General features: G+C 36.4%; 1 protein-coding gene across 1 annotated transcript in view; it reads left to right on the top strand.

The window, feature by feature from the left end:
• LOC311305681 (uncharacterized protein) overlaps positions 1-15,110 on the top strand; it is a gene marked incomplete at both ends in the record, with an annotated part of 309,017 nt that overhangs the window by 255,512 nt on the left and 38,395 nt on the right. Inside the window, 5 exons of the mRNA XM_084433494.1 lie at positions 8,378-8,527; positions 8,858-8,985; positions 9,153-9,197; positions 10,027-10,363; positions 10,450-10,539. Coding sequence (XP_084289620.1) covers positions 8,378-8,527; positions 8,858-8,985; positions 9,153-9,197; positions 10,027-10,363; positions 10,450-10,539 — 750 coding nt within the window. The remainder of the gene's footprint in view (positions 1-8,377; positions 8,528-8,857; positions 8,986-9,152; positions 9,198-10,026; positions 10,364-10,449; positions 10,540-15,110) is intronic.

The raw sequence follows: 15,110 nt of genomic DNA, 5'->3' as shown, positions 1-15,110 counted from the left end.
ACTTCAACTGAGCTTTAAGTAATAAATGAAAAGCAAAGTTATTATAAACTTATCTCAATTAAACACTTATCTTAAACTACAGTATGAGATGGTTAAAAACAAAACTGCTCAATCACAAAGTACCAGCGGCCAGACGAAACAAACGTCTATAAAAGCAACGCTATTCAACGCAACACCAGACCTAAAAATGTTGATAGTGTGTCTTGCTAAGAATCTTTAATAGGTCTAGTCTGGCGTAATACCTTTGAATGTTGTCAATGTTTAATTGTCATTTTTTATTTATTTACTATTTTTGTTTACTGCATTTATTTAAATTTGACTGAAGCAAGTGTATTATTTTGTTTCTATCCTGTTTGGTAACCTAATGTTCAGGATTTGTAGATCTTTAAAATAATAAAGCTTTTCAGAATCGTGAATCATTTTAGCCAGAATCGTGCAGCTCCAGGTAAGTTAGCCAAAAAGATGTGTTTCCACATGTCTAATTCCTGTCAGAAACTCTGGATTAAGTGTTTTTTTTTAGTTCTCTTCATTAATGGTTGAATTCTGTCCTGCTTTATGTATCCCTTATGAATTATTATTTTTTATACCATGTACCACAAATTGGTTGTATAACCACAGTTTAGCCATGGTTTTACTAAAGTATCTTGAATTACATTTAAGCATATAGTTACAACAAACATCTAAAAAATAACAACAGAAAGACAAGTTACCATTTAATGATACAGACTTTTACATACAGAAGTTATATAATCTTAAAGAAAATATAAGCTTAATAGATAAAAGGTCCCCTTTAACAAAAAAAGAAAAAAAAGAAATACTAGTCCCATACATACATCATTTCACGAAAGAGAAAACGGGTTAGAATCAAGGACAAAGAAATGGAGAAAGTATTGGTTTGAGTAAAGACATTTGTAACCAACAAAGGGCTATAACTCTAATATAATGAGCTCAAAGTGATCATAATCTCTGCTTATTTCTCCTGTGTTTTCAGGCTGTTCTCTGATCATCCCTCTGGTTCTTCCGGTTCTGATCACCGCTGGACTCTTGTTACGGTTTCTCTGTAAGAAGCGTCAGTCTCGAGGTAAAACTCTTTAAATACTTTAGATGGAGAAACTCCATTTATTTTATTGTCTATTATTTTAATACTATAATAGTATTGTCTAGGGCTGGGCAAAAAAAATAGATTTTTCGATTAATCGTTTTTTAAAATGTGGTCGATTCAAAATCGATTCTCAAACGCCACGAAGCGATTTTTTTTACATATTTATTTATCTATTACCCAAAAGCCAGTGCTAGTTTTCCTCCACTGTTCATAGGCTTGCAAACTCCATTTTATAGCTAATGCTGTGAGATTTTATGTTTGTTTTATCTTAATCAAAATAACCTCAACTAGTGCTTCACGATTAATCATTTCGCAATCGTGATATCAAGCCTACGCAATTATATGACGCAAAATGCGAGATAGGTCTCACTGCAGAACCGCAGAACCGTACGTCATAGCAGTGTGAGGACGACAGCGCCAGCCTAACAGTCTGATGCCGGAAGTGGGCGTAGCAAGGCATTGCGCTACTTCCTGTTTTGGAACGTTTCAAAGTTTAAAACAAAGTTATTATAAATAATTTTTTTCAAATGATTTAATTGAAAAGATATATTTAATATATATATATCTTTCTACAAAGTTTGGAAACATTACTATTTTTAATGTTTTAAAAAAAATAAGTTTCTTCTGCTCATCAAGCCTGCATTTATTTGATCAAAAATACAGAAAAAAAATGTAATATTGTGATAATTTTTTTACAGTCTATGATTGTGATAGCCTATATTATTACAATTTAAAATAATTGGTTTTCAATTTATTATACTTTAAATTATAATTTATTTCTGTGATGCAAAGCTGAATTTTCAGTTCTCTTTCGCGCTTGAACGAACAGTAACACACACAATTATGCCAAAATGTATTTTTGTCGAGTATCTTCATAATATAAGAGCAGTCTTATGATGAATGAGGCACGTGTGAGATCCGCGTCTCTGTCAGCAGCGGCTGGTCTTAAAGGGACAGTACACACTAGCCACTAATTATATCTGTTGCTAAAGTTAATCAAAGAACAAAGGGAACAGAGAAAAACACTCACTGCTCTTGACTAAAGAACTTTTGTAACTTTAATAAGTATTAGTCTATATATAATCTATCTATATATTACAGGAACATCTGTCTGTCTGTGTGTGTGTGTGTGTGTCTGTTATTCGCATATCTCTCGAACCATTAGTCCAATGGATTTCAAACTCGACAGGTGTCTTGCTACGGGCACGAGTAAGTGCAGTGCCAAGTTTGACGTTGTTTGGATGAGAAATGCAAAAGATATTGTAAATATCGGTAAAAGAAGCACTTAGAAGGTTGTGGTTTAAAAAAAAAACATTCTGACATAAACACTCAGTCAGCTACACTGTTTACTTCTGAATATTATAGTTTGGTTCCAAAACGTGATAAATCCATTTTGATTAATTTGAGTAAAAATGTGTTTTCTTTACCAAGAATCCAACAATTACTAAAAACACACACAAAAACTGATTTTGCACGGGCACTTTGCACTGCTCCCTGAATCGACGCACTTATTCATTTGTGGATGTAAACTGAATCTGTAAGGCCGGCGACACACTGGATGCGTGGCGTGAGCGTCTCAGCTGCGTGGCGTGTCCGTTTTTATTCCGGCTCCCATGTTAACAGGTTAGAGAGCTTGCACACAAACGCGTACATGCTAGAAATAGAACCGAGCCTATATTTCACGCGACACGCAAGCGTCTTGGATGCGTTTCCAGGCAAAATAGAATAGGAAAAGATGTTTACTGTATATGTCATTTTGACACAAATACATATTAATAAATGTCATTTAGATGTTTGAACGTCTCTAGGTTTTGACATAAATGCAAATATAAATGTAATTTTAAAAAATATGATCGATTTTCATATACTGCACCTGTCAATACAGAACGAAATATTCTATAGCCTATTTTGCCGTCAACCCTGCCGACGTTGTCTTTGCTGCTATATATTTATGTTTAACATGAAGTATAGGCCTTCCACAACTCTCTCTCCATATGTCAAATATAACACCAATGAGGCTTATCATATGTCACCTAGCAGCAGCAGCGCCGCGTCAGACACGTTTCTAGTGTGCAAAGACATGGAAAACGCCACATATACGCCACGCAGCCAGTGTGTCGCCAGCCTAAGTCAGCTATGCTGTTTACTTCTGAATATTATATTTCATTCTGGTGTGCTTAACGTTATCACTACTGTGTAATAATAGCCTATGCTATTCACCAACTAAACTCATCCTATTCAATGCGTTCACAGTCTCTTTCACGAGCATCATTTGTAGTAGCCTATTCACAAACTTTGCTCAAGGATAGCCTTTTCTCGGAGTTCACTGTGTGCTTTCTACCATGCATAAATAAAAATGTCACTGAACTTTTGCTGTGTAATTGTAACAATGAGCACTCAAATACACCAAACCAACAATTACTAAAAACACACACAAAAACTGATTTTGCACGGGCACTTTGCACTAGTTTATAATTAATGCAGCGCAGACTGTTTGATAACTTTATTCAGTTTCTGTATATGTCCTAGCTGTTAGACAGGAAGGGCACAGGTAAAAATGATATGCGAGTTGTTTTTTTATGGGTTTATGTGAGGATTGTTAACCTGTTTGATCAAGGCATGCGACTGTTCTGACTTGCCCAATTTTCAGCATCAATTTTTCATCTTGCATCAAAATCCTGTCTATTCATTGTATGCATTTGAAATATAGAGTTGGGTTCTGTTTTAAAGTACCCAAGTGTACCTAAAATAAAAAGAGTTTATAGCTCTTTTATAGGTTTGTGGCTCTTAATTTCTTTTTATTAATTAACCACTTGTAAACTTATGTTCACTGTTCTTTTTTTAAAATAATTATAGGATTTGTATTAAATCTATATTCATTGAGTGGAATCGAAATTGAATTTAGAATCGAAAATCGGATCGAGAATCGAAATCAAAATCGAATTGAGAGCTTGCGAATCGAATCACTTTTTGTGTGAAATCATGTTTATATTTTTTGTCCATCAAAAGTGTGCTTTCACTTTAATTGAACGTGAGCAGCGCAGCATAAATAGACTCGGTGCCGAAACCCCCGCTTCACTGCTGCTCACGCGTCGCTCATGCTTGCGGTCTGAAATGGCCGTAATACACGAGGTTTCATAGTCATACATGTGCGTTCTGTGTGCACATGTGATGCTGATGTTGCGCGATGTTGATGTTAATCATGTGGTGCCCGAGTGCATTTGACCGGCATACAATCGGCATATGTCAGACTGATAGGCCGGTCATGGCCGATCACGTGAAAATCGGCCAATTCCGGTCACCAGCAGATCAATCAGTGCATCTCTAAAAGATTAGCATTAAAAGTATAATGTTCAGATAGGCTATGCGACAAATTATTATAATGCTATTTCATAACAATACTCATAATAATATAAATATTTTTACTTTTTCGGGGTTTTTTCCCAACTTTCTGCGGCCCCCACTTTGAAAACCTCGGGCCTGTACCAATTATTGCACCATGCTGTCACTAAACTTAATAAAATAGTGTTTAGTAAGGCTACCAAATGTTGTGACAATCACAATAGCCTACACTTATTGTTTGTGAGTGTCTAGTCATTACCACTCTGATTCATGTCCGTTTCAGCCTGATGTTTCTGATGGTAGTTTAAATTTTTCCTTAGGCTACTTGCAGTCTGAGGAAATGGATAGCAGCGGTGCTCAACCTTCGACTAGCGCTGATGTTTTATCTGAGAGAAACCCCAGCAGTAGCCCAAGAGATGGACCTGTGCAGATCAACCCAACAGGTAACATTAATACAAACTAAAACTCACATGTATGCAGAAATAACAGTGGGACACGATTACTGGGGGACTTCTCACTCAACTCAAACTTGGTAACAGTATGAATGAACGTAAGAATGCAGATTTGTCATTTTAACTGAAATTAGGACTGGTGTTGAAATTAGGACATTGTCGGTCAGTGTTTCTGACAATAATAAAAAACTAACAATAATACTGATAAGATAATAATACTACTACGACTCTGCGGTACCTAATACGTATCCAAACTGAATCAAGATCGGAATAAAACCACAAGAATTAAATTGAATTTGTAAAATTTGTATCAAGCAATAATAAAAGCATTTTTTTACTTTTACTAAAAACATTTTATATCATTACTGGTTTAAAACACCAGATGGTGAGTCTCTAGTTGTAACCACTGTGATTCATGTCCGCTTCAGCCTGATGTTTCTGATGTTAGGCAACATGCAGAAAGTAAACATCATGCATGCAATTTTCCCCGAAGGAATGGATAGCAGCAGCAGGTACGTGTTCGAATATGAGTACATCCCCAAAGGAATGGATAGCAGCAGCAGGGACGTGTTTGAATATGGAGATATCCCTGAAGGAATGGATATCAGCAGCTCAACAGATGCGTCTGCACAGAACATCTCGACAGGTAACAATAATACAAATCAATACTCACATGTATGAAATAACAGTGGGACACATGGGGGTGTGCGATTTCACAATATTTGATCGTGGATGATTAAAATGTCTCCACGATCTGCTTTTGAAGAAATGTCGTTACAGCGCACATTCTATCAGTTGCAGTTCTGTTACATTCACATCACATGTTAAGGCAGAGGATAGAGTTACACTCACCGGACACTGCCATTCACAAAAGTTGCCAGTTAAACATTTTATTCGCATACACCCGAAGCTCACAGGCACTAAAAGCCTGTCAAACAGCGCCTGGATACTGGACTAAGTTATCTTTCTAGTCTTATTGTGCTAATACTGTCAAATACACACAAGCTAAACATAAACACAGTTGGTTAGGTCTAAAGTGAAAGCAAATATTTGAGAGAAAATCAAGTGCACATCATATGCATGTATATTAGACGTGTGCCGATCTTAAAGTGACAGTAGACTAATACTAAACATGCTGCCGCTGGTCCTTAAAGGGCCCCTATTATGCTTACATTTACATTTATTCATTTAGCTGACGCTTTTATCCAAAGCGACTTACAATTGCTATATACGTCAGAGGTCGCACGCCTCTGGAGCAACTAGGGGTTAAGTGTCTTGCTCAAGGACACATTGGTGTCTCACAGTGGATTCAAACCCGGGTCTCTCACACCAAAGGCATGTGTCTTATCCATTGCGCCACCACCATCCCCAAATGCTACTTTAAAGGCTCCTAATGTTGTTCAGAGTCTCCTACAACAGGATTAATAGGCACAGTTTTAGGTAATAGTGGCCCACAGCTGATTAGCAGATATATTTCAGTAAGAATAATAACGTTAGCCAGTTAGCAGGAGTGTCTTCGAAACATACAAGAAATATACCCACATACAAAGGGGACATCAAAGACTTTTGAAAAGGGCATTATACCCCTTTAAATTGTACTATACTAAGTGTGTATTAAATCTGCAAAGATTTGTAGGTATTACATGCATTATTTTGAAACAACCTCAAGTATATTAAGTGTATTTCAATATATGCTTAAGATCAATTTTAAGCTATTTGCACTATATTTTAATATATTAAATTGTACTAAAATGGAACCACTTCAAGGACATTTAGTACATTTAAGTGTATTTCTTTACAGTTCATTAAAAATATACTTTCACATGTCTTAAACTACAGTTATAATATATTTGAAGCTTAATGTTAATGTTCCTCAAGAACACTTAAATAGCATTTCAGCTCATTAAAAATGTATTAGCATTACACTAATAGTTTATTATAAAGCTGTTTTATTCAGTATTCAAAAGGCTATATTAAAAGTGCAAAAATAAATCTAAATGTTAAGACATACACAGACTTTGAAATCAAGAAAACTTTAATATAGTAGCCTATCTTGTTGTGTAAAATGCAGAATAAAACATAAGGGTACATTAAAAAAGTATAGCAGCATATATAATCTCTTGAACAAAATACATAATAACAAAGATCAGTGAAATGCTATGGCAGAGCTATATTTATAAATTTTTGTAGAACTTTTCAGTTATATCTGTATTACTGAAAAGTACACCATGAATATTATATCACTAAATACAGTAAATAAGCATCACAATGCATTTTTCTGAAAAAAATAAATCTCACTGCACGCAATTGGATAACACTACGACCAATCACAACAATAAACCCCATACGCTTAGCTACCAGCGAAGACTCTTGCCGTATCCGGTCGGCAAAACAGCAAAAACGTCCTTCTTGCAAAGGAATGATTCGAGCGCCGTCTTCTGTTCCTCTTTTAGATAAAAAGCCAAGTCTAACTCGTTCATTGTAGCGGTCAATGCCGTTTCAGACAACTGGTGTTCATCCATAGCCATCTTGCAATGTTTACTAATGACTTCGACGTCACAGCGCTGTCGTCATCTGTTTAGCTCGCCTCTGGCCCGCCTATATCAGATAACCGGATGTGATTGGTGCAGCTCGGATACAAGGGCATATTTAATGAGCATCATTACTCGACGCCAGAGTAACTCGCTGAGCAAATTCAACTTGTGCTCTCACAAGAACTCTGGATTACTAGCGTAACTGAGAGGAAATGATGACAATTTTCAATTTAAGGGGAACTATCCTTTTAATGTTAATAAAACACAAAGAGAAAATCACTCACTGCTCTTGACTGAGAACTTTTAATAAGAATCAATGTATCATTTATACAGTGAAGTCTATGTAGTGTTTTATTTTTATATTTGTTAATTTAATGTCTTTCTTCAGTGCTACTGTTAAATACACCTACTGTAGCTGAAAAAATACAGCACTGTTTATTTCAGTTGTATATATGTAATGTGTATCTTTGTTTATATTGTTTAATAACAAAAAAAAGAATGACAAAGGTTATTATCTTTGCTACTTTGGGCCAAATGTCTGCCATTCTTTTGATTTTATTTTATATGTTGTTACTTTTTAAGGCTCTGTTTTTAAAATAGGGACATTAGTTTGGCTTTTATGCTCAGTCACTTGAAAAATAATAAAACCAACATTTAAAATAGAATCGTGATTAAATTGTGAATAATGATTTTCTTGAAAAAAATGGTGATATGATTTTTTTGCCATATCGCCCACCCCTAGAGACACGATTACTGTGTGACTTCTGTGCAGCACAGCATTAGCACTGTGCTTGTAAGTTGGCTGTGCCTCTTCTAGTAACGTGAACTTCAATGCTAAACCTGTTAATTATTCACATGAACATCACAGGACAGTTTTATGTTAATCATTCAACTGTAATCTGTGCTAATAAAAAAAGATCTTTCTAATCAATATTCTTTCCTTTCAGAAAAACACACAAAAGGGAGGGAAGACCATTCTTATTGGGATGCTGTAAAGTGTGGCATCCAAACGTTTATAAGCAATGTGTATCCTTCTGTGCCTGACCGCGAGCCTTCGCAGGAGCATCCACAAACACCCGAAGAAGAGCCAACAGACCGTGAGTCTCCAGTTATCATGCAGTGCTGTAGTCTAGTTTTTTGTGGCGAGTAAACTGAGATTTCTACACCCTTAGTTCTAGAGACAATTCAATATAGCAACAACCCCCTGCTGCTACAGTTACGTTAATGAGAACATATATGCTACTTTTACTTATAGTAGAGGTAAATATAGCCTGCGTATCACGTACCACTAGATTCATGTCCATTTCAATCTGTTGTTCTGGTTTTGTTTGTAATCTCCACTCATACTGGCTCCTCACCTGATCTGCACTGGTGTGTTGTTCAGTCTCATGCTGTATGTTAACATGTTGTTGCTGTGTGTTTTTCAGTGACCTTAATATTTCCTGATGAACCGACACTGCAACATAAATACTTTGAGTCTCTTTATAAAGTGGGAAAGAAACTGAGACATGATGATCGTGTCCATGAAGGAATTAGAAGATCGGACGGCCAGAAAGTATGTTGCTCTTTCTCCATAACCAAACGTTTTGTCTCTTGTTTCCTTCTGTGAACTTTGAGTCTTGCCATAAACATCAGTGTTGACAGTTTTGATCAAAAAGTGTTTAAAAAATTGACTGTAGACTGTAGATGATCATGTGCAAAAAAATTTCTTTATTTTTTTAGGTTTACATCAAATTTGTTGAGAGGTGCAGACTTTGGGAAACATCGGTAAGTTGACAAGACTTAATTCTTCTTGAAATTCTCTAGTAAGAATTGGTTTGTTAAATGCGGTATGTAGATAGTATGAGATATAACTGAATTACACACCCAAAGCCTAGAAGAATCGGTTATAGAGTTCATGTTAAGTTTTTTTAAGTTTTTTTTATTAAATGATGATTTTTTTCATCAATTTTTTTAAAAATTTCTTTCATTAGCTGGGTTTGTGTTTTCATCCTTAATATCAGGTCAGAAAACATGAGCAGTAACATAAGCAAACGAAGTAGCATTTGAATGCATTTTAATAACAGACAACATAAAGACAGAACGTAGAATTTGTAAGGTGAAACTGTCATATCGAGCAGGGATTAACATAGGACCTTTAACAACCGTATAAATGTGGTCTGTTTTAAGTGTGATGTGCTTACAATGGTCTTATTTTGAATAGTGAAGAATGAACAAAAAGGGTGGCTAACCGCACACTGATCCACTCAAGACTGCAAAAGTCTACAAAAACATTTTTTTCTTTTATAAATTGCATCGTGCCGTTTATAAAATGCAATTTATTGAAATGTTTTAGTAGACTTTTCCAGTCTTGAGTGGATCAGTGTGCGGTTAGCCACCCTTTTTGTTCATTCTTCAATATACCATTGGCTCTACGCACCTGTAGTACAAGGACCTGCAGTACCAGGACTTCTTTCCATCACGTTTCTTTCTGATGCGAGACTTGCATAAAAACAGGGTGATGGAAACATAGCTAATGTTTTCATCTTTCATTTCCCTTACTCTTTAATTAGGAGATTTGAAATTAGCAAATGTTTTGTCAATCTCTTTTCTTTAGCCTGAGTTTGTCGAAGAGGGGGCTACATATCTGGAAATGCAAAAGTATTCAACCTGCGACCATTTCATACGGTTATATGACCGTTTCATCTTGGAAGACCAAAAGATCCTGATAATGGAACCTCTTCCTGACTATGTGACCTTGAGTGAGTTCATCAGAAGAAAAGGAAGGTGCCTGAATGATGAGACAGCGAACCACATCATGGCTCAAATCTTGGTTGCAGTGGATCACTGCGACAATGCATATCTTGATTACCCATCACTCCAGAGATTTGTACTGATCGACCCAAAAACCATGCATATAAAATATGCACACATTACCGAAAAAGACCTTAAAGGTGAGTTGGCTTTTTGAACACAGATCACTGATGACTGGTGATGACTGATAATGTTTTACTAAACACGGGAAATGTCTTGCTTGCAGGATATGATTATGAAGAACTGGCGAATGAGAATAAGGAAGAATTAATCTATATAGCAATGAAGGTTTTATTTGGCGATGGCAAGAACATAGGTAAGATTGATAACAAGAATGAAGTGGAAATAACATTGCTTGGAAAACATATAAAGCTGTGACACATAAAGTGACAGTAAAATGACAAGTGTCAAACCTTGATGACGAATGAGCAAAGTGTAAAACACAGGGAAATGATAATGAATGTTAGCAGTGATTAAATGTGCATGCCATAGTAACAGCAACAATTGCTTTGTATGTTATGGTAACATTCACCTTATGTTGTAGCCTACTACAGAAAGGTCAAACGTGATTAATCTGCTCTCTTCACAGAAAATTTTCCAGACCATTGCTATAATGCAAAAAACTACTTGACTAGAGAGAACCCCTGCATTGAATGTAGAAGAAGACAAGAAAGTAAGAATTTTTTTTTAAAAATCAATTCAGGCCTTTAAATCAAAAATACATTATTTGAGATAGAACAGTCTCAGACCTGCCGACCTGTACGCATTTTGACCTCAAAGTACGTTGGTACGATTTGTCACTCTAAACTATGCAAAAACCTGGTGCACGCTGTAATCAAAACAAGCAACAGCAGAAGAAGAGTTCGACCGATCATAGCGCTGGTTCATTCCCCAAATAGCAAGCCAGGATGATTGACAAATGCGTAAGGCTTATGATTGAAAAGAGACAGCAATACAGAATCCCGCTCGATCCCCCTTCCACTCTCGCCGTCTGATGGATTTCTTAAGCGAGGACAGTACAGTAGTCCCGGTGCTTCTGACTCCTTACGGTAAACAGGCTGGGGGAGATTTGTTGAAATATTGAATTGAGTTTACTTAATCGTCTGCGTGATCGCATGGATTGACTCTAAAAGTACAATCTGTCATTCATAGTCACTCTGAACATTATAATCTAAATAAACTTGAAATTGCTATGGCTTTATGAAAGTGCTCTGACTTGTGGATGACTGACAACTGCGAGTCTGGAGAAACAAGCATTTATTTATTCATTCTCAGTTTTGAGAAATGTAACATGAATGTGTAATGTTATTGTGTTAAAAATAACTAAAGTACCTAATTATCTTACATATTAATTTAGTATGAAAACTAGCATGTTAATTATTTATGGATTTAAAAGTACCATTGTCTCAGTTCTGCGCGAGCTCTTTTTCACAAACGCACACACACAGAGAGAGAAGACGGGCAACTGTAAGTCTAAATTTTGTTCTTGCTTGTGTTTTTTTTCTGTCAAAATATTAGAAAGCATTTTGTATTATCCATTTTTAAAAATCGTTAAAATAACGTTAACAAAACCCCTCCTTATATAGGCCTACTTGATGATTTTCTTCCGTGGTAAAAAGTCTTGAGTGTCTCACGGAGGAGCTACGGGAGCATAAAAGGAGGAGCGACGACAGTGAAGAACAGGAGAGGACCAGCAGTTCGTTACAACAGTACAGCAGAAGCACAGCCGGCCTGGAGTGATGCGTGCGAGTGGAGGAGACGCGGCGCATGACGTGACGTATTGCATTTTGTATCTTTGTAGCCTAACTTGTGCAACTTTGTACACATTTGTTTGAGTTCATTATTCACAATTGAGTTTGATTGCTCCCGTCTGCCTCGTTACTTCTGCTGCTGTTTGCGTTGGTGTGCGTCTGAAAGCTTTGTATATCTTCCTGTTTTGAATCATTATTTACTATCATTCCTTGTTGTTTATACTGCTAAATATAACTTACTCAACATCACACATTAACCTGACATAGCTAGCTTCAAACTAAATCGTTGTTGCTAGCACAACAGGCCAGCAATTCGCTAGCCTGTTATCGTGCCATCCGCGCGCTCTTTTATTTATTTATTTATTTATTTATTTATTTATTTTTCTTGAGCCTTTTACGAGACCATCAAACAACTTAAGCAAGTTGTCAACAGTAAGTAAGATCAGTCAACAAACACGGTAAGTCATGTCATCTTCTCCTCTTATTGTTACTTGCACCTAGTGCAACATGTTTAGCATATCCTTCTCTGTCAGCACAGGATTTACATGTGATAAATGCAGGGAGACAGTAAAGCTGACGGGGAAGATTCCAGAACTAGAGACACGCATCCAAACTTTAATCGAGGATAGTAAGAATGCAAGGGCTTTAGATACTGCTTTGGATGCGATTAGCTTAGTGAACTCTGTACATTGTTCGGTTCCAGCTGAAGTAGAGCCCGTGCAGCAGGGCGATTGGGTGACTGTGAGACGCTATAGTCGCGGGACAAAACACCGCTCTTCCGTTCCGATTACAACATTAAACAGGTTTTTCCCATTCGGTGAAACACAGACTGAGAATCCTGCTTAAATGACAAATCACGTTTGAGATTTGTGCTGGCTACTGTATACAGGGCACCATAAAGATTTTATCAAAGAATTAGCTGACTTTCTATCAGAGTTAGTATTGGCTGCAGATAAAGTACTAATTGTTGGTGATTTCAACATGCATATAGATAATGAAAAAGATGCATTGGGATTGGCATTTAAAGACATTCTGAACTCTATTGGACTTAGACAACACGTGTCAGGATCTACTCATTGTCGTAATCATACTCTAGATCTAATATTATCACACAGAATAAATGTTGATGCCGTTGAAATTCTGCAGCAGAGCGATGACATCTCAGATCATTATCTAGTCTCGTGTAAACTTCATTTAGCCAAGGCTGCAAAGCCGACTCCGTGTTACAAATATGTGAGACCCATCACTTCTGCCACTAAAGATTGCTTTATCAATAATCTTCCTAATCTGTTTCATCATCTCAGCATCCCAAATAGCTTAGAAGAACTCGAAATTGCGACAGAAACTTAACTCTCTTTTTCAGCACTTTAGACAATTTAGCACTTTAGTTGCTCCTTTGCACTTAAAGAAGATTAAAGAAAATAGTCCAACGGCGTGGTACAACGAGCACACTCAGGCACTTAAGACAGCAGCCAGAAAAATGGAGAGAAACTGGAAGAAAACAAAACTAGATATATTTCGCATTTCATGGAAAGAGAGTTCGATTGCATACAGAGAGGCTTTAAAAACTGCTAGATCTGCTTATTTTTCAACCCTATTAGAAGAAAATAAACAAAACCCTAGGTATTTATTTGAAACAGTGGCGAAACCAGAAATTTCCAAGCAACACAGCAGTAATGACTTTATGAACTTCTTCACTTATAAGATTGATAATATCAGGGACAAAATTATAACTATGTAACCGTCTACTACAGTATCGCATCAGGGAGTGCATTGTAGTCTCCCCAAGGAAAAATTCGATTCATTTATTGCTATAGGAGAGGAAGAATTCGATTAAACTCATCATCTAAACCAACAACATGTATGTTAGACCCTATACCGACTAAGCTACTGAAAGAGATGCTTACAGAGGTCATAGATCCTCTTCTTAATATCATCAATTCATCTTTGTCTTTAAGATACGTACCAAAAACTTTTAAGCTGGCTATGATTAAACTGCTTGTTAAAAAAACACAACTTGATCCTACAGAATTAGTCAATTACAGGCCGATCTTAAATCTACCCTTTCTGTCAAAGATACTAGAAAAGGCAGTATCCTCACAACTATGTTCCGTTTTAGAAAGAAATTATATCTGCGAGGATTTTCAGTCAGGATTTAGACCGTACCATAGTACTGAGACTGCTCTCATTAGAGTCACAAATGATTTGCTCTTATCATCCGATCGTGGTTGTATCTCTCTATTAGTGTTACTCGATCTTAGTGCTGCATTTGACACTATTGACCACAACATTCTTTTAAATAGACTCGAAAATTATGTTGGCATTAGTGGAATTGCATTAGCATGGTTTAAATCATACTTATCTGACCGTTATCAGTTTGTAGCAGTAAATGAAGAGATGTCTTATCGATCACAAGTTCAGTATGGCGTACCACAAGGCTCAGTACTAGGACCACTGCTGTTCACTCTGTACATGCTACCATTAGGAGATATCATTAGGAAGCATGGAATTAGCTTTCACTGTTATGCCGATGACACTCAGCTCTATATTTCTTCATAACTTAACGAAAACTACCAATTCACAAAATTAACATAATGCATAGCTGATTAAAAAAATTGGATGACTAGAAATTTACTACTACTAAATTCTGAAAAAAACAGAGATTCAAATTATTGGACAAAAAACATCCTCACCTAATTATCTAGAATACTGTCTAAAACTTGATGTCTGCTCTGTCAAGTCTTCGTCGTCGGTTAGGAACCTGGGTGTGCTCTTTGATACCAATCTTTCATTTGAAAGTCACGTGTCTAGTATCTGTAAAACCACATTTTTCCATCTTAAAAATATATCGAAATTATGCCACATGCTCTCATTGACAAATGCAGAACAATTAGTTAATGCGTTCATGACCTCAAGGCTAGATTATTGTTGTGCTCTACTGGGTGGTTGCCCTGCACGCTTAATAAAAAAACTACAGCTGGTCCATTTGACACTATTGACCACAACATTCTTTTAAATAGACTCGAAAATTATGTTGGCATTAGTGGAATTGCATTAGCATGGTTTAAATCATACTTATCTGACCGTTATCAGTTTGTAGCAGTAAATGAAGAGATGTCTTAACGATCACAAGTTC

This window comes from Rutilus rutilus, assembly GCF_951802725.1.
Source record: "Rutilus rutilus genome assembly, chromosome: 16".
NCBI lineage: Eukaryota > Metazoa > Chordata > Actinopteri > Cypriniformes > Leuciscidae > Rutilus > Rutilus rutilus.
Note: the sequence above shows the minus strand (reverse complement) of the source record. Positions and strands in the feature narration are given on the sequence as shown.